This window comes from Cherax quadricarinatus, chromosome 73 (genome assembly GCF_038502225.1).
Source record: "Cherax quadricarinatus isolate ZL_2023a chromosome 73, ASM3850222v1, whole genome shotgun sequence".
NCBI lineage: Eukaryota > Metazoa > Arthropoda > Malacostraca > Decapoda > Parastacidae > Cherax > Cherax quadricarinatus.
The window spans coordinates 14,995,849-15,021,096 of record NC_091364.1 but is presented as its reverse complement, the minus strand read 5'-3'; the positions used below and the strand labels follow the sequence as shown (position 1 = coordinate 15,021,096).

Here is a 25,248-nt window from a genome sequence, read left to right as displayed (position 1 = left end):
GGGTGTGTGGACCAGGTGTTTACAGTGAAACATATAAGTGAACAGTATTTAGATAAGGCTAAAGAGGTCTTTGTGGCATTTATGGATTTGGAAAAGGCGTATGACAGGGTGGATAGGGGGGCAATGTGGCAGATGTTGCAAGTGTATGGTGTAGGAGGTAGGTTACTGAAAGCAGTGAAGAGTTTTTACGAGGATAGTGAGGCTCAAGTTAGAGTATGTAGGAAAGAGGGAAATTTTTTCCCAGTAAAAGTAGGCCTTAGACAAGGATGTGTGATGTCACCGTGGTTGTTTAATATATTTATAGATGGGGTTGTAAGAGAAGTAAATGCGAGGGTTTTGGCAAGAGGCGTGGAGTTAAAAGATAAAGAATCACACACAAAGTGGGAGTTGTCACAGCTGCTCTTTGCTGATGACACTGTGCTCTTGGGAGATTCTGAAGAGAAGTTGCAGAGATTGGTGGATGAATTTGGTAGGGTGTGCAAAAGAAGAAAATTAAAGGTGAATACAGGAAAGAGTAAGGTTATGAGGATAACAAAAAGATTAGGTGATGAAAGATTGAATATCAGATTGGAGGGAGAGAGTATGGAGGAGGTGAACGTATTCAGATATTTGGGAGTGGACGTGTCAGCGGATGGGTCTATGAAAGATGAGGTGAATCATAGAATTGATGAGGGAAAAAGAGTGAGTGGTGCACTTAGGAGTCTGTGGAAACAAAGAACTTTGTCCTTGGAGGCAAAGAGGGGAATGTATGAGAGTATAGTTTTACCAACGCTCTTATATGGGTGTGAAGCGTGGGTGATGAATGTTGCAGCGAGGAGAAGGCTGGAGGCAGTGGAGATGTCATGTCTGAGGGCAATGTGTGGTGTGAATATAATGCAGAGAATTCGTAGTTTGGAAGTTAGGAGGAGGTGCGGGATTACCAAAACTGTTGTCCAGAGGGCTGAGGAAGGGTTGTTGAGGTGGTTCGGACATGTAGAGAGAATGGAGCGAAACAGAATGACTTCAAGAGTGTATCAGTCTGTAGTGGAAGGAAGGCGGGGTAGGGGTCGGCCTAGGAAGGGTTGGAGGGAGGGGGTAAAGGAGGTTTTGTGTGCGAGGGGCTTGGACTTCCAGCAGGCATGCGTGAGCGTGTTTGATAGGAGTGAATGGAGACAAATGGTTTTTAATACTTGACGTGCTGTTGGAGTGTGAGCAAAGTAACATTTATGAAGGGATTCAGGGAAACCGGCAGGCCGGACTTGAGTCCTGGAGATGGGAAGTACAGTGCCTGCACTCTGAAGGAGGGGTGTTAATGTTGCAGTTTAAAAACTGTAGTGTAAAGCACCCTTCTGGCAAGACAGTGATGGAGTGAATGATGGTGAAAGTTTTTCTTTTTCGGGCCACCCTGCCTTGGTGGGAATCGGCCGGTGTGATAATAAAAAAAAAAATTAATGTACAAAAGTAAAATTGACTGGTAGTAAATATGGTGTTTAATAAAATTTTAGTAAGTAATAATGATTACAAAAAAAGATTAATTAGCAAAAATAAAATGAAAAAGTAATGTTTATTTCAAGTATTAAATTTTAAGAACAGTTATTTGGATTCAATATTGCACTGGTAGTTACACTAGAGGTTATTTGGCAGTACAAGGTATTTAAGAGTACTCTAAGATAGTAAATGTGGTATTAAAACAGGTTATGGTAATTAGACAAGTAATGGTAATTAAGTGATGTCAAAAATGTTAAGAGTAAATTGTACTGATAGTAAAAATGGTAATTAATTATTAAATTTAGTAATATCAATTAATAGTATTTAAAAAAATATGAGGTAGTAATATGGACAGAGAAAGTATCAATTCAGCTAATATTTAAGCAAACAATAGTAAATAAGAAAATTACATAAGGTGACTTATGCTTACTAGGAAAATCACATAATGAGGTAGTTGATTATTTAATTACTAAGAGATTGTACTATGAAATTTGAACAATAATGGAGCAAAACATACACTACACTATGTAGCTTTTAGGTTGGACATTGTTTAGTTATTCTCTGTAAGATTAGTATCCCTGAGAAATCATGATAGATCATTCTCATTCGTGATTGTGTCCAGTTGGTTCATAAGTGCCTTATTCATAAGTGAGTTTGTAATGCAGGGCATTACAAACAGTACAGTGGTCCCTCGTTTATCGTAATTAATCCGTTCCTGGAAGTGTTACTATTATCAAAATTTATGATTTTCGAATCAATTTTCCCCATAAGAAATAATGTAAATACAATTAATCCGTTTCTGACACCCAGAAGTACTAAAACAAAAAAAATTTTTACATGAAATATAGATGTAATACATAAACAATACAATGGGACATGATGAATGAAACATTAACAGCATAACACTTACCTTTATTGGCGATTCTTCTTAGTGTGTGGAAGACTGGAGGAGGAGAGAGATTAGATTATTTACAGTTTGGGAGGGGAATCCCCTTCCATCAACACCTCAGGTACCAATTGCTTTTCTGGGGTTACTTCTCTTCTCTGTTTCTTAATGCCACTAGGACCAGCTTGAGAGTCACTGGAGTTCTGTCTCACAAAATAACTGTTCAGAGAGCTCTGTTTCTGGCATCTCTAACACTTCCCTAAAATGGACCAGGACTTTTTTACTGTACATGTTGCCAACATGGCTTGCAACAGCCTTGTCAGGGTGATGTTTCTCCATAAATCTTTCCATCTTACCCCACATTTCAAAAATCTCCTTAATTTCTAAAGAAGGCACCTTCTTCCTTCTCTCTTCCTCCTCCTCTGCAGCAGGATTCTGAGCTGCGATCTCTTGCTCTTCCTGCTAAAGCTCTTGCAGCTCCTCAGTGGTGAGCTCTTTGTTGTGGTCTTCCACCAACTCTTCCACATCCTCCAAACTCATATCCAACCCCATGGAACTCCCCAGTGCCACAATAGCTTTAACAACTGACATAGGCTCATCAGGGTCAGCCCCAAACCCTTCAAAATCCCTCTTGTGGACATAATCTGGCCACAGTTTTCTCCAAGCAGAGTTCAAAGTGCTGGTAGTCAGTCCCTCCCAAGCCTTACCTATAAGGCTTATGCAATGGAGGATGCTGAAGTGTTCTCTCCAAAAATCTCTTAGGGTCAAGTGAGTGTCTGAGGTCACATTCAAGCACCTTTGAAACATTGCTTTGGTGTAGAGTTTTTTAAAGTTTGCAATGACCTGCTGGTCCATGGGCTGGAGGAGAGGAGTGGTATTCAGGGGCAAGAACATTACTGTGATGAACCCAAACTCCTCAAAAATTAGGTCATCCAAATTTGGAGGATGAGCAGGTGCATTGTCCATTACTAGGAGGCACTTGAGATCCAATTTCTTGTTAAGGAGGTAATTCTTCACACTAGGGCCAAACACTTCATTGAACCACTCGACGAAAATTTCCCTCGTGACCCATGCCTTACTATTAGATTTCCAAAACACACACAATTTACTCTTCATAACATTGTTTTTCCTGAAAACACTGGGATTTTCAGAATGGTACACTAGTAACGGCTTCACTCTGAAATCCCCACTAGCATTAGCACAGAACATGAGCGTCAGCCTGTCTTTCATAGGCTTGTTTCCTGGCAGTGCCTTTTCCTCCTGAGCAATGTAGGTCCTCTTTGGCATTTTCTTCCAAAAGAGGCCTGTTTCATCACAATTGAACACTTGTTCAGGTTTCAGTCCTTCAGCCTCTATGTACTCCTTGAATTCATGCACATATTTTTCAGCTCAAGTTAGAGTATGTAGGAAAGAGGGAAATTTTTTCCCAGTAAAAGTAGGCCTTAGACAAGGATGTGTGATGTCACCGTGGTTGTTTAATATATTTATAGATGGGGTTGTAAGAGAAGTAAATGCGAGGGTCTTGGCAAGAGGCGTGGAGTTAAAAGATAAAGAATCACACACAAAGTGGGAGTTGTCACAGCTGCTCTTTGCTGATGACACTGTGCTTTTGGGAGATTCTGAAGAGAAGCTGCAGAGATTGGTGGATGAATTTGGTAGGGTGTGCAAAAGAAGAAAATTAAAGGTGAATACAGGAAAGAGTAAGGTTATGAGGATAACAAAAAGATTAGGTGATGAAAGATTGAATATCAGATTGGAGGGAGAGAGTATGGAGGAGGTGAACGTATTCAGATATTTGGGAGTGGACGTGTCAGCGGATGGGTCTATGAAAGATGAGGTGAATCATAGAATTGATGAGGGAAAAAGAGTGAGTGGTACACTTAGGAGTCTGTGGAGACAAAGAACTTTGTCCTTAGAGGCAAAGAGGGGAATGTATGAGAGTATAGTTTTACCAACGCTCTTATATGGGTGTGAAGCGTGGGTGATGAATGTTGCAGCGAGGAGAAGGCTGGAGGCAGTGGAGATGTCATGTCTGAGGGCAATGTGTGGTGTGAATATAATGCAGAGAATTCGTAATTTGGAAGTTAGGAGGAGGTGCGGGATTACCAAAACTGTTGTCCAGAGGGCTGAGGAAGGGTTGTTGAGGTGGTTCGGACATGTAGAGAGAATGGAGCGAAACAGAATGACTTCAAGAGTGTATCAGTCTGTAGTGGAAGGAAGGCGGGGTAGGGGTCGGCCTAGGAAGGGTTGGAGTGAGGGGGTAAAGGAGGTTTTGTGTGCGAGGGGCTTGGACTTCCAGCAGGCATGCGTGAGCGTGTTTGATAGGAGTGAATGGAGACAAATGGTTTTTAATACTTGACGTGCTGTTGGAGTGTGAGCAAAGTAACATTTATGAAGGGATTCAGGGAAACCGGCAGGCCGGACTTGAGTCCTGGAGATGGGAAGTACAGTGCCTGCACTCTGAAGGAGGGGTGTTAATGTTGCAGTTTAAAAACTGTAGTGTAAAGCACCCTTCTGGCAAGACAGTGATGGAGTGAATGATGGTGAAAGTTTTTCTTTTTCGGGCCACCCTGCCTTGGTGGGAATCGGCCAGTGTGATAATAATAATAATAATTTTTCAGCTGCTTTGTGGTCCGAACTGGCAGCCATACCATGCCTTACCACACTGTGTATGCCACTACGGTTCTTAAATCTCTCAAACCAACCTTTGCTGGCCTTAAATTCACTCACATCACTAGTTGCAAGCAATTTCTTTACCAGATCGTCGTGCAATTGCCTAGCCTTTTCACATCATAATCGACGTCATAAAACTATCTCCTGCTAATTGTTTCTCGTTTATCCACGCCAATAATAACTTCTCAACCTCTTCGAGTACTGGTGATCTCATTTTTGTCAGCATATTTACCCCCTTTGCAACAACAGTGTCCTTGATTTCCATTTTCTTGGCCACGATGGAAGCTATGGTTGTATGGGGTTTGTTATACATCCTGGCCAGTTCGGCCATACGTACGCCACTTTCATGTTGTTCAATGATGTTTTTCTTAAATTCAATCGTATTTCTCACCTTCTTTACCAAAGGCTTGGCACTAGGAGCTTTCTTTGGAGCCATGGTAGCTTATTTAGTAGTTGCAAGCACTAAAATGAATGGAATATTATGAAATATTTCGTATGAGCAAGTGAGGGGACCGTCACTCACTGGTAAACAATGCCACACTGGCTGGGAAGGGAGGCCGGGGCGGCTCAGAGCGTGACTACGCGTCCCAGACGAATGACTATTTGCGAGTCAGTCTACGATTGGCGAGCCAATGTTTTGACGAAAATATCGTTACGATTTCCGAAAATTACTACTATCGAGCCCTACGATTATCGAGGGACCACTGTACATATATTGGAAATCAACTGTGCGTGTTCATCTAAGGTTTTAAAATGTGAAGTTGAGATACCCAGATAACTGACCACACTGAAACACATTTCATCACAAAAAAAAAATCCTAGAGATAAGCCACTTCATACCAGTATGAGTTGAGAGCACATCAAAGCTGGTATAGTAATTTGTTAAAGACTGAGCAAGTTTGATAACTTAAACCTCGACTGTGCAACATGACACATTTTGAGAAGGATTACAGTGGACCCCTGCCTTACGATATTAATCCATTCGTGAGAGCTCATTGTAAGCCGAAATTATCATTAGCCAAATTAATTTTCCCCATAAGAAAGAATGGAAATCAAATTAATCTGTTCCTGACACCCCAAAGTATGAAAAAAAAAAATTCTTACCACATGAAATATTAATTTTAATACACACAAACTGAAGAAGACATGCACAATTACTACTCTATTAACCCTTTCAGGGTCCGTCCCGTAGATCTACGGCTTTACGTTCAGGGTCCAAACCGTAGATCTACGCCATGAGCTCAGCTCACTCTGATAAACTGTGAGTGGTACATTTGGGCCTAGATATGAGAGAATACATCTATGTGGTATGTGTGCACCACATAAAACAGATCCTGCAGCACACTGTGTATAATGAGAGAAAAAAAACTTAAATCATGATTTTTCGATTAAAACGGCAACTTTGCAGTGTTTTTTCGTATGTTTTTTATAGTTGTATTTGCGATTTCTTGGTCTCATTTGATAGAATGGAAGACATATTACAGAAATAGAGATGATTTTGATTGGTTTTAGCACTGGAAATGGCTTGAAACTGAGCTCAAAGTAGCGGAAATGTTAAATTTTTGCCGATATTCAAGAGTAAACAAACGACCTCACACATCTAATACACGTCAGCTGGTGGGTCTAATATACATTCACAAATATGGTTTTGATATTTATGCAATTATTACAGTATTGCATAACAGTAAATCTTCTATTTTTTTGTGTGAATAAAAATTCATTATGTGAATAAAAAATCAAAATGGAATTTATTTGTAAAGCCTCAAAACATAACTAATGAACAGAGGAAACGTTAGTTTAGTGCCAGGAATGCCTACATTGTTTATTCTGGACCCTATTTTGAAATTGGAATATTTTGAACTTTGTGTTAAATTGGCCAAATTAACAATTTCCGATCACTTTATTTTGTAGTTGAAACAGTTGACTTGGCGATTTCTTGTGCTCAATCGATAGAATAGAAGTAATACTAGTGTAATAGCTAAGAATTTGGTTGATTGGAATAATGTAATTGGCCTAAAATGGGAGTCAAAGTCGGCAAAATCGCCGATTCGTAAATGTCGCTGACACATCAAAATTCGCGAGAGCATAATTTCGTCAATTTTCCACCAAATTTCGTACTTTTTGTTTTATTACCTTCACAAAAAGATTCTCTACGATTTCATAAGAAAAAATAACAAATTTTTTTTTTGAAAATTCTTGGACACTGGTGCGTGACTCCAGATTTGGGCCTTGGACCCTGAAAGGGTTAAGAATAGAATACATGACACTTACCTTTATTGAAGATCTGGTGATGATTGATGGGATGGGAGGAGGGGAGAGTGTGGATGGTGTTAGTATTTAGAAGGGGAATCCCCTTCCTTTAGGGCAAGTCCTTTTCCGGGGTTACTTCCCTTCTTCTTTTAATGCCACTAGGACCAGCTTGAGAGTCACAACAAATCTGTCCATAGAGCTCTGTACCTCCCATTCCTTTAAGACTTTCCTAAAATGGGCCATAACATTGTCATTGTACAGGTTGCCAACACAGCTTGCAGTAGCTGTGTCAGGGTGATTTTCATCCATAAAGGTTTGCAGTTCAACCCACTTTGCACACATTTCCTTTATCTCTTTTTTCAATTCCATACTAATTCTCTCCCTTTTTACCACAGGGATGGCACTAGAAGCTTTCTTGGGGTCCATGGTGACTTATTTTGCAGTTACAAGCACTAAACCTAGGTAGTAGGTTGGTAGACAGCAACCGCCCAGGGAGGTACTACCGTCCTGCCAAGTGAGTGTAAAGCGAAAACCTGTAATTATTTTACATAATGGTAGGATTGCTGGTGTCCTTTTTTCTGTCTCATAAACATGCAAGATTTCAGGTACATCTTGCTACTTCTACTTACACTTAGGTCACACTACACATACATGTATAAGCATATATATATATACACACACCCATCTGGGTTTTCTGCTATTTTCTTTCTAGTTCTTGTTCTTGTTTATTTCCTCTTATCTCCATGGGGAAGTGGAACAGAATTCTTCCTCTGTAAGCCATGCGTGTTGTAAGAGGTGACTAAAATGCCGGGAGCAAGGGGCTAGTAACCCCTTCTCCTGTATAAATTAATAAATTTTTCTTTTTGGGCCACCCTGCCTCGGTGGGATACGGCCGGTTTGTTGAAAGAAAAGAAAGAACAAGTACTAAAAACACTGGGATAATGTGAAATGTACCGAACGTATGTGTAGATGCAACCACACTGGCTGGCTTGTAAACACTGGCGCTGAGGCCACATGTGGGACGCATCCCGGACGAATCACATAAGGCGAGGCAAAATTTTTGCATTAAAATGCTTTGTATGGCAGATTTAACGTAACGCGATGCGTTCGTAAGGCGAGGGTCCGCTGTATTTTAAAGTCTGCAAATCCTCAGTGCAGAATACAGTATAGGAAATACTTGTTCTTTTAGACAATAATAGATCTGTATAACAATTCACCAGTTGAATTTGCTTATTTGTGATTAACATGATTGAGTCTTATCTCCTGATCCCACTATTAACTGACTGTGGTTGACTAAATATAATTAGAGATGAGGGTGATAATATGAAGTAACATCAAATCAATAAATGAAGTACATAGAGGATACATAATTTATCCTATTTTTTATGAATGGTAAGCAAAACTAACTTTTGATAGATGCAGAAAACGTAGATACTTATTGTAAAGCTTCATTGGATTACAGATTGCTGACATGTCAGCTTTATACAGCAGTGTGTTAGCTGACTGTTGTGAGTCACAAATGTTAGAATTTCCAGTCCTGCTGGTAGTCATATCCTGAGTGAAATACCAACCAGTAAGAAAACTCCAGACCTGTTGGAAGTATTTATATGTTGAATTAAAGGTATCCTTACATTGTGGTGTATGTAATATTAAACAAATGAGCAAAGCATTGTATCAAAAATTTAAAGATCACCAACAAAATGTTGCGTGACAGTTGCTTATCTTAAGTAACTATTTACTTCTGTCATAATTAATGGTATATTACAGGTGAATATGGTGGATTTGATGAATCACAACTAACTAGCAAGTCAGGAGGTAAAGCCGACGTAATTACCTGGTTAAAGAAAAGAGAAGGTTATTCCCGAGTGGTTATGGTAGGTGATGGAGCGACAGACATGGAGGCTTGTCCACCTGCTGATGCTTTTATAGGTAAGTTATATTTAATCTCTTAACAGCATATATAATGTCGTGCCGAATAGGTAAAAATTTATCGATTAGCAAGAACTCATTTAAAATTAAGTCATTTCTAAAATTTTCTCTTATACGTTTAAAAATGTATATTTTCATTTATGTTAATGTAAAAATTAATAATTTTTTACCAAAAGAACCTTAGAAAATTTACCTTACCTTATAACAAGTGCAATTTAATTTAGCCTAATCCAACTAAATATATTTTAGATAAGTTTACAAATAGAGTTAGAGCTAAAGAAGGAGTAGCAATAATGTTGAAGGATAAGCTATAGCAGGAAAAGAGGGGCTATAAATGTATTAATTCAAGGATTATGAGGAGTAAAGTAAAGGTTGGATGTGAAAAGTGGGTTATAGTAAGTGTATATGCACCTGGAGAAGAGAGAAGTGTAGAGGAGAGAGAGAGAGAGAGAGATGCTGGGAAATGTTGAGTGAATGCGTGGGGAGTTTTGAACCAAGTGTGAGAGTAATGGTGGATGGGGATTTCAATGCTAAAATGGGCAGAAATGTTGTGGAGGGAGTAGTAGGTAAATTACGGGTGCCAGGGGTAAATGAAAATGGGGAGCCTTTAATTGAGCTATGTGTAGAAGGAGGTTTGGGAATAAGTAATACATATTTTATGAAGAGGATAAATAAATATACAAGGCATGATATAGCACATAATGAAAGTAGTTTGTTAGATTATGTATTGATGGATAAAAGATTGATGGGTAGGCTCCAGGATGTACACGTTTATAGAGGGGCAACTGATATATCGGATTATTATTTAGTTGTAGCTACAGTTAGAGTAAGAGGTAGATCGGAAAAGAGGAAAATGGCAACAACAAGCAAGAGGGAGGTGAAAGTGTATAAACTAAGGGAGGAGGAAGTTCGGGTGAGATATAAGCAACTATTGGCAGAAAGGTGGGCTGATGTAAGTATGAGTAGTGGGGGTGTTGAAGAGTGTTGGAATAGTTTTAAAAATGCAGTATTAGAATGTGGGGCAGAAGTTTGTGGTTATAGGAGGGTGGGTGCAGGAGGAAAGAGGAGTAATTGGTGGAATGATGAAGCAAAGGGTGTAATAAAAGAGAAAAAGTTAGCTTATGAGAGGATTTTACAAAGCAGAAGTGTTATAAGAAGAGTAGAGTATATGGAGAGCTAAAGAAAGGTGAAGAGATTGGTGAGAGAGTGCAAAAGGAGAGCAGATGATAGAGAGGCACTGTTGAGGAATTTTAATGAAAATACACTTAAGAAAAAATTTTGGAGTGAGTTAAACAAGTTAAGAAAGCCTAGAGAACGAATGGATTTGTCAGTTAAAAACCGAGTAGGGGAGTTAGTAGATGGGGAGATGGAGGTTTTGGGTAGATGGCTAGAATATTTTGAGGAACTTTTAAACATTGATGGAGAAAGGGAAGCGGTAATTTCATACACTGGCCAGGGAGGTATACCACTTTTTAGGAGTGAAGAAGAACAGGATGTGAGTGTGGGGGAGGTGCGTGAGGCATTACGTAGAAAGAAAGTGGGTAAAGCAGCTGGAACTTACGGGATCATGACAGAAAGGTTAAAAGCAGGGGGGGATATAGTGTTGTAGTGGTTGGTATTTTTGTTTAATAAATGTATGAAAGAGGGGAAGGTACCTAGGGATTGGCAGAGAGCATGTATAGTCCCTTTATATAAAGGGAAGGAGGACAAAAGAGATTGTAAAAATTATAGAGGAATAAGTTTACTGAGTATACCAGGAAAAGTGTACGGTAGGGTTATAATTGAAAGAATTAGAGGTAAGACAGAATGTAGGATTGCGGATGAGCAAGGAGGTTTCAGAATGGGTAGGGGATGTGTAGATCAAGTGTTTACATTGAAGCATATATGTGGACAGTATTTAGATAAAGGTAGGGAAGTTTTTATTGCATTTATGGATTTAGAAAAGGCATATGTGTAGAAGAGAGGGAGAATACTTCCCGGTAAAAGTAGGTCTTAGACAGGGATGTGTAATGTCAACATGGTTGTTTAATATATTTATAGATGGGGTTGTAAAAGAAGTAAATGCTAGGGTGTTCGGGAGAGGGGTGGGATTAAATTATGGGGAATCAAATTCAAAATGGGAATTGACACAGTTACTTTTTGCTGATGATACTGTGCTTATGGGAGAGTCTAAAGAAAAATTGCAAAGGTTAGTGGATGAGTTTGAGAATGTGTGTAAAGGTAGAAAGTTGAAAGTGAACATAGAAAAGAGTAAGGTGATGAGGGTATCAAATGATTTAGATAAAGAAAAATTGGATATCAAATTGGGGAGGAGGAGTATGGAAGAAGTGAATGTTTTCAGATACTTGGGAGTTGACGTGTCGGCGGATGGATTTATGAAGGATGAGGTTAATCATAGAATTGATGAGGGAAAAAAGGTGAGTGGTGCGTTGAGGTATATGTGGAGTCAAAAAACGTTATCTATGGAGGCAAAGAAGGGAATGTATGAAAGTATAGTAGTACCAACACTCTTATATGGGTGTGAAGCTTGGGTGGTAAATGCAGCAGCGAGGAGACGGTTGGAGGCAGTGGAGATGTCCTGTTTAAGGGCAATGTGTGGTGTAAATATTATGCAGAAAATTCGGAGTGTGGAAATTAGGAGAAGGTGTGGAGTTAATAAAAGTATTAGTCAGAGGGCAGAAGAGGGGTTGTTGAGGTGGTTTGGTCATTTAGAGAGAATGGATCAAAGTAGAATGACATGGAAAGCATATAAATCTATAGGGGAAGGAAGGCGGGGTAGGGGTCGTCCTCGAAAGGGTTGGAGAGAGGGGGTAAAGGAGGTTTTGTGGGTAAGGGGCTTGGACTTCCAGCAAGTGTGCGTGAGCGTGTTAGATAGGAGTGAATGGAGACGAATGGTACTTGGGACCTGACGATCTGTTGGAGTGTGAGCAGGGTAATATTTAGTGAAGGGATTCAGGGAAACCGGTTATTTTCATATAGTCGGACTTGAGTCCTGGAAATGGGAAGTACAATGCCTGCACTTTAAAGGAGGGGTTTGGGATATTGGCAGTTTGGAGGGATATGTTGTGTATCTTTATATGTGTATGCTTCTAGACTGTTGTATTCTGAGCACCTCTGCAAAAACAGTGATAATGTGCGAGTGTGGTGAAAGTGTTGAATGATGATGAAAGTATTTTCTTATTGGGGATTTTCTTTCTTTTTTTTGGGTCACCCTGCCTCGGTGGGAGACGGCCGACTTGTTGAAAAAAAAAATTATATATATATATATATATATATATATATATATATATATATATATATATATATATATATATATAAAAAAAATATCCTTTCTTTCAACACACCGGCCGTATCCCACTAAGGCAGGGTGTGAGGGAAAAGTTCAATAGATAGGAGTAGCGATGGAGTATATAGTAACAATAGTTTCATTGCCGGCTACTTGTTAAGGTAGGGTAAGTCCAGCTCCCGCTATCCCTTCCCCTCCTTCCCCCCCCCCCGAAAGGTGACGTGTGGGGCTCCGGTCCAAACAGTAATTCAAATTCAAAGTTTATTCTCTATAAGGATTACAATGCTGAGTTTACAGAAATTTGGTTATTGTGTGGTTTACATGTAGTAAAATAATGATTACAGAGTGTACCACTAGAATGCTTAGCATGGCTAGGCATTTCGGGCAGACTTAGTTTTATTCTTAATTGTAAAATATTACAAATTATGAGGTAAGTTGGTATTATGGCTAAGTGACTAAATACTAGTTTGTGAGTTTAGCAATGTGAATGCTTTTGTTTTGGCACAGTACATAGTTTCAGTATTGGAGTATCAAAGGATTCATTATTTTAAGATTGAGATTAATATTTCTGTTTATGGTCAAATGAGTGAGTGAGTGTAAGTGTGAACCACCAGGTGGTATTCGTGTAGTTAGGTGACGGGGTGTATCAGGGAGATAAGATGTTTTCTAATGGTAGTTTTGAAGGTGATGAATGTGTCTGCAGTTCTAGAGTTCTCAGGTAGGGTATTCCAGATTTTAGGGCCTTTGACATACATTGAATTTTTGTAAAGGTTTAGTTGGACACGGGGAATGTCGTAGAGATGTTTGTGTCTGGTGTTATGCCTGTGGGTTTTGTCAGAACTATCAAGAAAGCGTTTTAGGTCAAGGTTGATATTAGAGTTTAAGGCCCTGTAGATGTAGATTGCACAGTAGTAAGTGTGGATGTACTGAACTGGGAGTAAGTTTAGGTCTATGAAGAGTGGGAGGGTGTGTTGCCAGGGATGGGATTTAGTGATTATTCTTACTGCAGCTTTTTGTTGGGTTATTATTGGCTTTAGGTGTGTTGCTGCAGTTGATCCCCAAGCACAAATAGCATAGGTGAGGTATGGATAAATGAGTGGTATAGTGTGAGAAGGGCATTTTGCGGCACGTAGTATCGTATCTTGGAGAGGGTCCCAACCGTTTTGGATACTTTTTTGGTTATATGCTGGATATGGGTGCTGAAATTCAGGTTGTTGTCAATGTATAAGCCTAGGAATTTGCCCCCATTATTTCTGGTAATTAGAGTGTTGTCAATCTTAATGTTAATTTGTGCATCTCCTGCTCTGCTACCAAACATAATATAGTAGGTTTTGTTAGTGTTAAGCGTGAGTATATTGGCTGTCATCCAAGTCGATATTTTGATCAGCTCCTCATTCACAATGGTGTTGAGGGTGGCAATATCAGGGTGAGAGATGACATAAGTCGTGTCGTCAGCAAAGAGAATGGGTTTCAGGTGTTGGGATATGTTTGGAAGGTCATTGATGTATATGAGGAAGAGCAGTGGACCAAGGACACTTCCCTGCGGAACTCCAGTATCAAGTGGCCGTGTTGCTGATGCTGTGTCTTTAATGGTGACGTACTGATACCTATTAGTAATGTAAGATTTGAAATAAGCAAGCGCATGGCCTCTTACACTGTAATGATCAAGTTTGTGGAGTAGGATGTCGTGGTCTACTGTGTCAAAAGCTTTTCTTAGGTCAATAAAAATTCCTAGTGGATATTCCTTATTTTCCAATGCTGTGTAAAGCAGATCTAGCATTTTTATGATTGCATCATTAGTGCTTTTATTTTTCCCGAATCCAAATTGGCAGGGGTTGAGTATGTTTTGAGCCGTTATAAATGAATACAGTCTCCTGTGCACGAGTTTCTCAAAGATTTTGGATAGCAATGGTAAGTTAGATATTGGCCTATAGTTGTTTAAGTCTGTAGGGTCACCACCTTTATGTATTGGTGTAACCCTTGCCATCTTGAGTAGTTTCGGGAAGGTGCTAGTCTCTAGTGACTTGTTAAAAAGTAATGAAATAGCATGCCAAAGGACATGGGCCGCTCGCTTGTACAGTAATGGTGGGACACGAGACAGATTCCCCGAGTTATTTTTAAGTGACTTTATAATCTCGGTGACTTCCGTGGGCTCAGTTGGTGCAAGATAGAAGGAATTAGGGAAATTTCCATCTAGGTAGTCCCCGGCATGGGCATTGGTATGTGGGATTTTACTGGCGAGATTAGATCCTATGGTTGAGAAGAAGTCGTTTATCTTGTTAGCTGTGTCAGTGGGATGTAGTGGTGTTTCATTAGGTTTAGTTAGGACAGTATTCTTGGTTTTTCTCAGTTTGTGGGTCTCTAGAATCTGAGTGTGTGTTTTCCAGGTCTTTTTTATATCTCCTCTAGTGTCTGTGAATCTACTGGAGTAGTATAGTTGTTTGGCTTTCTTTATTACTTTGGTGAGAGCTGATGAATAGTGTTTAAGAATATCTTTGTGTATTAAGCCCTGTCTATATTGCTTTTCATATTGGTGTTTCTTACCAATGGATTTGAGAATGGTGCTGGTTAGCCATGGGCAACCAAGCCGTATGTTTGTGATCTGTTTTGTTTTTATAGGACAATGTTTGTTGTATAGTCTAAGTAATTTGTTAAGAAAAATATCTGTCCAGTCATCAATACCATTGGCCTTGGAGAATTCTGTAGGCCAGTCAACAGTCTCTAGGTCAGCTGTGAACTTCCTTACTGAGGCCTCATCATGGAGTCTAAATGAGACTTTGTTGTATTCAAGTGGTGTTTTACTAATGTTTGTCAGGAGGAAGGTAGGGTAGTGGTCTGTAGTGCTATCTGTGATTATCCCTGATTTAAGGGGGGCTAGTATATTGGTCCATATGTGGTCTATTATGGTTGCACTTGTCTCAGTGAGCCTGGTTGGTTTAGTTATTGTTGGTATGAGAAGTGTGTTGTTCATATTGTTGATGAAATCAGTTACAGGCTGATCATCTAGTAAGCCAAGGTTGATGTTGAAGTCTCCAGCTAAGAGGAGGTGGTGTTTATTCATTTGTCTGTTTGTTATTAGTGACTTTAATTTCTCACTGAAATTTGGGATGTTTGTGTGAGGTATCTGGTAAATGGCACCGATTGTTATAGGCGTCTTAAGGTTTTTTACAGTAAAATTAGCAAAAATGTATTCCCCATATTCATCACTAAAGCAGGTGGTGCTAAGACAAGATAATTGGTTTGGTCTGCAGTTGTGAATTGCTGTGTATCCTGGTAGAGGATAGATATCTATTGTGTCCTGCTTAAGCCAGGTCTCAGTAAGAATAATGCAGGAGAAGGGTGTCTTTAGTGATTCAAGGAGTGCTAGGAGGTCATCATAGTGTTTGCTTAAGGACCTGATGTTGTAGTTAAGTACTGATAGACTTTTAGCATTGTTTAGGATAGTGGTGGCTTGTGATGCTGTGTAATAAAGGCAGTTACTTTCCAATAGGTTTTGATTGGGTGTCAGATTATGGAGGTTTTGATCAGGGTCAACGTGATCAATCATCTTCTAGGTTTAAATTATGGTTATTTATATCCTGAGTTGTGTGTTGAGTTCTAGTACTGATATCTGTAGTGGTAGGGAGTTTGGACAAGTATATAGCTAGAGTATTTTGGTCATGTAGAGTATAGTCACTACTACACATAATGAAGTTGATGTTGTCTTTGTGTTGTGCTGGAATGAACTAAAGTACAACTAGGTATAAACTAGTAATATAAAAATACAAATTAAAAATAGAACAAGACTCTCACTAAGGTCTAATAATGACTTTTGTGGAGTCTATGTTTTGAGCTAGAATGAGCTATAGTACAATAGGTTTAATCTAATAATATAAAAATACAAATTAAAAATAGCACTAGTCTCTCACTAGTAATTGCACTGTGGTCAAATATAGTGAATTTGGTATTGACTATGTATTGAGTTAGAATGAGCTATGGTACAACTGAATTTAATCTAGTAATATAAAAATACAAATTAAAAATAGCACCGGTCTCTCACTAGTAATTGCACTATGGTCTAATATAGTGAATTTGGTATTGACTATGTATTGAGCTAGAAAGAGCTATAGTACAACTAGGTTTAGTCTAATAATATAAAAATACAAATTACAAATAGCACCAGTCTCTCACTAGTAATTGCACTATGGTCTAGTACAGTGAATTTTGTATTGACTATGTATTGAGCTAGAGTAAAACTGTGATTAATCTAATAATATAATAAAGGCACAAGACTCTCAATTGTAATTGCACTAAGGTCTTATATAAGTTGTTTACAAGAATTAGAGTATAATTAGATTTAAATTGACAGGATAAAATACACAAATTAAGGTAGCAAAAGAATAATAAAAAAAATGATAAAAATAAAAATGGCAATGACTTGGTTATAATATGCTAGTAAGATGGTAGACAGGATAATATAAAAGTTGTAGTTGAAAATACTAGTTTAAAAAAGTATGGAATAAAAATGGTCAATAAAAGAAGTTTAGAATAAGTTTGATCAATATAGTTTAAAGTAAAATTGGGCAATAATAGGGATTTAGAATAAAATTGGGCAATTGAGTATTTTTTAAAGTGAGGTAGAATTATTGAAGACAAGTTATGGTTAGTTTATAATAAAATAAGATGGAACAGTGCTGTGGTAAGTTGTAAAAAAGGAGATAGATTCTGTAGATATTAAACATAATTAAGACTATGAGGTAGAATGGTCGTTGAATACAACAATGACAATCAAAAGTAGTTGGGGTATTAGAATTTTAGGGGGGCACAAATGTATGACAATATAACACTAACGGTGGACTGTGGGTATTATCTGCACTTTACTCTGATTCTGTTAGTCCAGCCTCACTTAGGAATGTTTTAAGGTCATGTTCTGTAGATATGAAGTATCTGTTCCCAGTGGGCTGTTTCCTAACTGCGATTTTTCCATCCCTCACAAAGCACTGGTGGATTTTTTGGGCATAGCGTAATTTTCTTAGCCGATAAAGACGGTTTTGTCTTGTTTTGGTAAGGCACTCATTGACGTAAACATCAGTTTTCATAGAAATAGATGTTTTAGTAGGTTGTTTCTTTGCAGGCTAGTTTGGAATTTTAACAGCACTGTTTTTTTACCTGCTTGGTAGCCCATCAGTTTGCAATCCTTTAGGTCGTCACTACGTATGTTAAGGCGAAGGTGGTCCTTGATAAGCTGTAGGGTGGTCTCCATGCAGGTCTCTTGGGTGACTGTGGCTGGGAGATGTTTGCTGTTAACTACAACAGCGTCAGATAGCTGCTGTTGGTCATTATGGTCTTGGAAGTTGGTTATGACATTGGTAAGTTGTTGGTCCACTCTTGATCTTTCCTCTGTAATGTTGGTAGTAAGTAGGGTGACTTGGTCTTTTAGAGTGTTGATAGTGTCTAGGGACTGGGTGTGGGTGTTGCTTTGTTGTTCTAGAGTGTCTAGTTTATGTTCTAGAGCAGTAATCTTGTTGAGGTAATCTGCATTGCTAGCCTTTAGTTCCTGCATTTCTTGAGTTAGTTTGGTGATCATTTGGTTCTGAATCATAAGGAGTTTAGCTATTTCTGGGTCGGTGATCTTCTTGACATCAAATACTGGGAAGGAGTTATCTTGGACTGTAGCGGCAGCCATGTTTGTTGTTGTCTGTCGTGTGTTGTGGTGGTGCCGGTGGGTGATGAGGGTTGTGTCCTGGCTGGCAGTACCACAAGTTTTCCTCGTGTTATTACTGCTCTCACCTTTGATGTTAGGAGTCCTTAGCTGGTTACTGGATCTTCTTTTATTGTTCTGACCCTTGTCCATTGGCTGTGGCTTCGGGTGAATAGTAGGCGATGGGTGATGGGTGAATGTTGTAGAGTATCACTTCAGTGGCAGCGGGGTAGGAGTTGGTAGTACGAGTCCTATTAGTTGGTAATTTGTGAACTTTTGGGTGATTTCTGCAGTTGCTTTATATCATTCTGGGTATCCACACATGTTAGTGTTATGCAGGTCTTGATTAGGTCATCACTGGGCTGCTGGGAACCTCAGGTAGAAGTAAAAATAGAGGACAAGGTTCCTGTTGCCGCTGCCGCTTCTACTCACAGCTCCCAGCACTACTGTAAGTACATGCCTGCCTTGTATTCTAGTGGATTTATTGGTTGAAAGCTTCACTTTTGACCAATAATAAACATAGTCCTTTCAGTTTTGCTCTAAGTTGACTGTTGTAATAATCACCACATCTTTTAGGTATTGTACTTATCATGGAGAGTGATTTCTTAAGCAGTGGGTAACCTGTCTATCTTTCCAGCTTGGATGACAGAGAGGGTCACCTGCCAATCAACGAGTAGAATTGAAGGAGATGGACTAACGTTCTGAGATGTCCCAAATTTTGATCCACTTACCTGTTTGTGTATGCAAGTAGCAGGATATAACCCCTCATCATTGCAGTGGAGAAAACCTGCTTTCCTGTCATCTGGAAGGATTATTGAAAGCTAGAAAATCTGTGAAGAACGAGCCAGTGGGTTGTCAACACCTGCGACCCCCCCCCTCATCATCAGCAACGGCTACGATTTCAACAACACGCAGTGTCACCAACACCAGACACCCACGTTTTATATACATTTATATTAGCGTTGAATTCAGTTATCATTTATATTTTTCATTTTCTTTAATGTAGGATTAATACTTCTTATTTAAGTGTTTTATATTTTATATTTTCTAAATAATAGTGTTTATGTTTGTCAGTTTTTATTCTTTTTCTATACATTAATTTTCCTGAGGAGGAGCCAGCCTTGGTAATACTGTCTGAAGTTGTTACAGGGCTGAGTAAGCCTTCACACTGGGTGGCCCAAAAAGAAAAACGAAAGTTTCTCTTTTAAATTTAGTAATTTATACGGGAGAATGGGTTACTAGCCCCCTTGCTCCCGGCATTTTAGTCGCCTCTTACAACATGCATGGCTTATGGAGGAAGAATTCTGTTCCACTTCCCCATGGAGGTAAGAGGAAATAAACAAGAACAAGAACTAGAAAGAAAATAGAAGAATACCCAGAGGGGTGTGTATATATGTATATGCTTGTACATGTATGTGTAGTGTGACCTAAGTGCAAGTTGAAGTAGCAAGACATACCTGAAATCTTGCAAGTTTATGAGACAGACAAAAGACACCAGCAATCCTACCATCATGTAAAACAATTACAGGTTTTCGTTGTACACTCACTTGGCAGGGCGGCAGTACCTCCCTGGGCGGTTGCTGTTTACCAACCTACTACCTAGGATATATATATATATATATATATATATATATATATATATATATATATATATATATATATATATATCTTTCTTTCTTTCAACACACCAGCCGTATCCCACCGAGGTGGGGTGGCCCAAAAGGAAAAACAAAAGTTTCTCCTTTCATATTTAGTAATATATACAGGAGAAGGGGTTACTAGCCCCTTGCTCCTGGCATTTTAGTCGCCTCTTACAACACGCATAGCTTACGGAGGAAGAATTCTGTTCCACTTCCCCATGGAGATAAGAGGAAATAAACAAGAACAAGAGCTAGTAAGAAAATAGAAGAAAACCCAGAGGGGTGTGTATACATATGCTTGTACATGTATGTGTAGTGTGACCTAAGTGTAAGCAGCAGTAGCAAGACGTACCTGAAACCTTGCATGTTTATGAGACAGAAAAAACACCAGCAATCCTACCATCGTGTAAAACAATTACAGGCTTACGTTTTACACTCACTTGGCAGGGCGGCAGTACCTCCCTGGGCGGTTGCTGTTTACCAACCTACTACCTAGGATATATATATATATATATATATATATATATATATATATATAATATATATATATATATATATATATATATATTCTTTCTTTCTTTCAACACACCGGCCGTATCCCACCGAGGCGGGGTGGCCCAAAAGGAAAAACGAAAGTTTCTCCTTTTACATTTAGCAATATATACAGGAGAAGAGGTCACTAGCCACTTGCTCCCGGCATTTTAGTCGCCTCCTACAACACGCATGGCTTACGGAGGAAGAATTCTGTTCCACTTCCCCATGGAGGTAAGAGAAAATAAACAAGAGCAAGAACTATTAAGAAAACAGAAGAAAACCCAGAGGGGTGTGTATATATATGCTTGTACATGTGTGTGTAGTGTGACCTAAGTGTAAGTAGAAGTAGCAAGATGTACCTGAAACCTTGCATGTTTATGAGACAGACAAAAGACACCAGCAATCCTACCATCATGTAAAACAATTACAGGTTTTCGTTGTACACTCACTTGGCAGGGCGGTAGTACCTCCCTGGGCGGTTGCTGTTTACCAACCTACTACCTAGGATATATATATATATATATATATATATATATATATATATATATATATATATATATATATATATATATATATATATATATATATCCTAGGAGGGGTGTTAATGTTGCAGTTTAAAAACTGTAGTGTAAAGCACCCTTCTGGCAAGACAGTGATGGAGTGAATGATGGTGAAAGTTTTTCTTTTTCGGGCCACCCTGCCTTGGTGGGAATCGGCCAGTGTGATAAAAAAAAAAAAATAAAAAAAAATATATATATATATATATATATATATATATATATATATATATATATAATATATTTTACATGGGGAAGTGGAACAGAATTCTTCCTCCGTAAGCCATGCGTGTCGTAAGAGGCGACTAAAATGCCGGGAGCAAGGGGCTAGTAACCCCTTCTCCTGTATGTTACTAAATTTAAAAGGCGAGACTTTCGTTTTTCCTTTTGGGCCACCCCGCCTCGGTGGTATATGGCCGGTTTGTTGAAAGAAAGAAGAAAGATGTATATATGATTAGTGGAATGATGAAGTAAAGGGTGTGATAAAAGAGAGAAAAGTAGCTCATGAGAGGTTTTTACAAAGCAGAAGTGTTATAAGAAGAGCATAGTATATGGAGAGTAAAAGAAAGGTGAAGAGTGTACAAGGAGAGCAGATGATAGTGGGAGAGGCACTGTTAAGAAATTTTGATAAAAAGAAAAAAAATTGGAGTGAGTTAAACAAGTTAAAGCCTAGGGAACTAATGGATTTGTCAGTTAAAAACATTGTAGGGGAGTTAGTAGATGGGGAGCTGGAGGTATTGGGAATATTTTGAGGAACATTTAAATGTCGATGAAGAAAGGGAGGTGGTAATTTCATGCATTTGAGTGAAGAAGAGCAGTATGCGAGTGTGGGGGGAGGTGCACGAGGCATTAGAATATAAAGAAGGAACACTGCAACAGGCCTACTGACCCATGGAAAGCAGGTCCATGCCACCCCCTAGCCTTGAACAATGACCACCTAGTCAGGTCACTTCCACTTAAGGAAGGAGCACAGCATCAGACCTGGTAGCCCAAGCTAGTCAGGTCCAACTCACACCCACTCATGTATTTATCCAACCTATTTTTAAAACTACACAAGGTCTTAGCTTCTATGACGGTACTTGGGAGTTTGTTCCACTAATCCACAACTCTATTACCAAACCAGTGCTTTCCTATGTCCTTCCTGAATCTGAGCTTTTGCAACTTGAAACCATTGCTGCGAGTCCCATCTTGGCTGGATATTTTCAGCACGCTATTTACATCCCCTTTATTTATTTCTGTTTTCCATTTATACACCTCAATCATATCCCCCCTAATTCTACGCCTTTCTAGAATGAAAGGGGGTAAAGCAGCTGGAATTGACGGAATCATGACAGAAATATTAAAAGCAGGGGGAGATAGTGTTGGAGTGGTTGGCATTTTTGTTTAATGTATGAAAGAGGGGAAGGTACCTAGGGATTAGCAGAGAGCATGTATAGTTCCTTTATATAAAGGAAAGGGGCATAAAAGAGACTAAAAATTATAGGGGAATAAGTTTACTGAGTACACCAGGAAAAGTGTACGGCAGGGTTATTATTGAAAGAATTAGAGGTAAGACAGAGAGTAGGATTGCAGATGAGCAAGGAGGCTTCAGAGTGGGTAAGGGATGTGTAGATAGTGTTTACATTGAAGCATATATGTGAACAGTATTTCATTGTATTTATGGATTTAGAAAAGATAGAGTTGATAGGGGAGTAATGTTGCAAGTATATGGAATAGGTAGTAAGTTACTAAATGCTGTCAAGTTTTATGAGGATAGTGAGGCTCAGGTTAGGGTGTTGGGGAGAGGGGTGAAATTAAATTATGGGGAATCAAATACGAAGTGGGAGTTGACACAGTTACTTTTTGGTGATGATACTGTGCTTATGAGAAATTCTAAAGAAAAGTTGCAAAGGTTAATGGACGAGTTTGGGAGGGTGTGTAAAGGTAGAAAGTTGAAAGTGAACATAGATAAGAGTAAGGTGATGAATATCAAATGATTTAGATAAGAAAAATTGGATATCACATTGAAGAGAGGGAGTATGGAAGAAGTGAATGTTTTCAGGTACTTGGGAGTTGACGTGTCAGCGGATGGGTTTATGAAGGATGAGGTTAACCATAGAATTGATGAAGAAAAAAAGGCGAGTGGTGCATTGAGGTATATGTGGAGACAAAAATTGTTAACTGTGGAGGCAAAGAAGGGAATGTAAGAAAGTATAGTGGTACCAACTCTCTTATGTGGGTGTGAAGCTTGGGTTGTAAATGCTGCAGTGAGGAGGTGGTTGGAGACAGTGGAGATGTCCTGTCTAAGGGCAGTGTGTGGTGTAAATATTATGTAGAAAATTCGGAGTAGGTGTGGAGTTAATAAAAGTATTAGTCAGAGGGGTTCTTGAGGTGGTTTGGTCATTTAGAGAGAATGGATCAAAGTAGAATGACAGAGAGCATATAAATCTGTAGGAGAAGGAAGGTGGGGTAGGGGTCATCTTCGAAAAGGTTTGAGGGAGGGGGTAAAGGAGGTTTTGTGGGCGAGGGGCTCGGACTTCCAGCAAACGTGCGTAAGCATGTTAGATAGGATTGAATGGTTTTTGGGACCTGACAAACTGTTGGAGTGTGAGCAGGGTAATAGTGAAGGGATTCAGGGAACCCTATTATTTTTATATAGCTGGACTTGAGCACTGGAAGTGGGAAGTACGATGCCTGCACTTTTGGGTCACCCTGCCTCAGTAGGAGACAGCTGACTTGTTGGAAAAAAATATAAAAATCTCAATACATCATGCAGAGGTATATACACAAAGATCACAGCAGGATTCAGAAGCATATCAGGGGTCTGGCAACATTCCTCAAATGATGCAATAGACCACTCGGCCACAGATGCCTCAAAAGCTAGGTAGCCTGGTTTACAAGCCATATTTCTTCCTATATCATTACCCTGTTCTGACCTCTTAAGTAATTTTTATATCAATGGACCTTGAAGAAACAAGCAGAGGTATATACAGAGAAAGATCACAGCAGGATTCAAAACCACACCAGGGGAGTCTGGTAAGGTTCCCCAAGTGATGCTCTAGACCATTCAGCCATAGATGCCTCGAAAGGTAGGGAGTCTGTGGTTGTTTCGTACATCAGGCAGACAGGTAAATCACTTGAAATCAGATTAGCCCAACATCAGTACTTGGTAAGGACAGCTCATGAGTCAAATGTAATCTTTAATCATGTTAGTACTTGCAATCATCAACCATGGTGGGCAGCAGCTCAGGTTATTGTACCCATAGTTCCATTATGGAAAGGAACATGATTGAATGCTCTCTCAACAAAAATGGTAGGAATGCCTATCAAACTCGACAGCTATTTATCAGTCAGTTGTGCACAATCTTAATTTAAGCAAGGGTGCTATATGAAATCCCTGGATTGTTCATTATGTAACAGGTCTCATGGGGATAGACCAGTGTTCTCCACACCTTTCCTGCATGTTTTGCCTGTTGGGAATCCTGTCCATCTGGGTCACAGTACACAGAGAATACCAGCAGGTGGGTGTATGCCTGTGTTATATTACTCTGATTTCATTGTGAGGGTAGACTGTTCCACACAAATTTCGCTCATCGGAAATAGTGTTCCATCTTCAGTATTACTGTATATAGGGAATTAGTAAGTCTGATTAGGCCCTGCATACAAGTTTGTGACTACAACTTAAATAATATATAGGCAAGTTTCTTAGGCTAGCCTAGGGAAGTCGGGTAGAATGACTTATAACCTCTGAGGTCCTAGTGTTAAGAAATAGTGCAATTGTCTTTATAGAGTCCCATCATAGGGCTTGTGTTTGGGGGTGGATTAACCACTTATGTAAAATGATTCCATATGGCAATAGAATAGGTAATACTGGTTAGATGCAGCTTTGGGCTGACTACTGCATTTCCTTAATATTTTGTAACTTGTTTTCTGTGAACCTCTCATGTCCTCCTCTCCTCCCTTATCCTGGAAGGGTTAGCAGAGAGGTAGGTGTTTGGATTTAGTTGAATATCTTTATTATGCACCCCATACCCATCCTGTGGGCAGTAATCAAAGGATTACAGAGGTACATAATGGGTCCAGGGACTGGGCCCCAAAGTTTTGATAGCTGAATAAAATACAAAGGTAATTGAACTCAAGTTACAAAGGTAATGAATCATATAAGTTTACTTACGTTTATACATGGTTACAATCAAGAACAAATTATAAAGTAATGAGCAATTCACACATCCACATCCGGTCACAACTGTAACGAGTTATTAGTGCAAATATTAATTGGGTCACTCTCACACGAGGAGCTATGTATTGATCCCTGTAATGCAAATAGGTGAGTAAACATGTACATGCAAACATATACATGAGTGTTT

The 25,248-nt window shown here is 39.2% G+C and overlaps 1 protein-coding gene across 2 annotated transcripts in view; it reads left to right on the top strand.

Annotated features, from left to right (window-relative positions):
- Positions 1–9,243, top strand: part of aay (phosphoserine phosphatase) — a 276,767-nt gene extending 267,524 nt beyond the window's left edge. For both annotated transcript variants that reach the window (XM_070100620.1, XM_070100619.1), the window contains one exon: positions 9,044–9,243. In XM_070100620.1, coding sequence (XP_069956721.1) covers positions 9,044–9,228 — 185 coding nt within the window. In that variant the 3' untranslated portion in view covers positions 9,229–9,243. The remainder of the gene's footprint in view (positions 1–9,043) is intronic.
- The last annotated feature ends 16,005 nt before the right edge of the window (positions 9,244–25,248 follow it).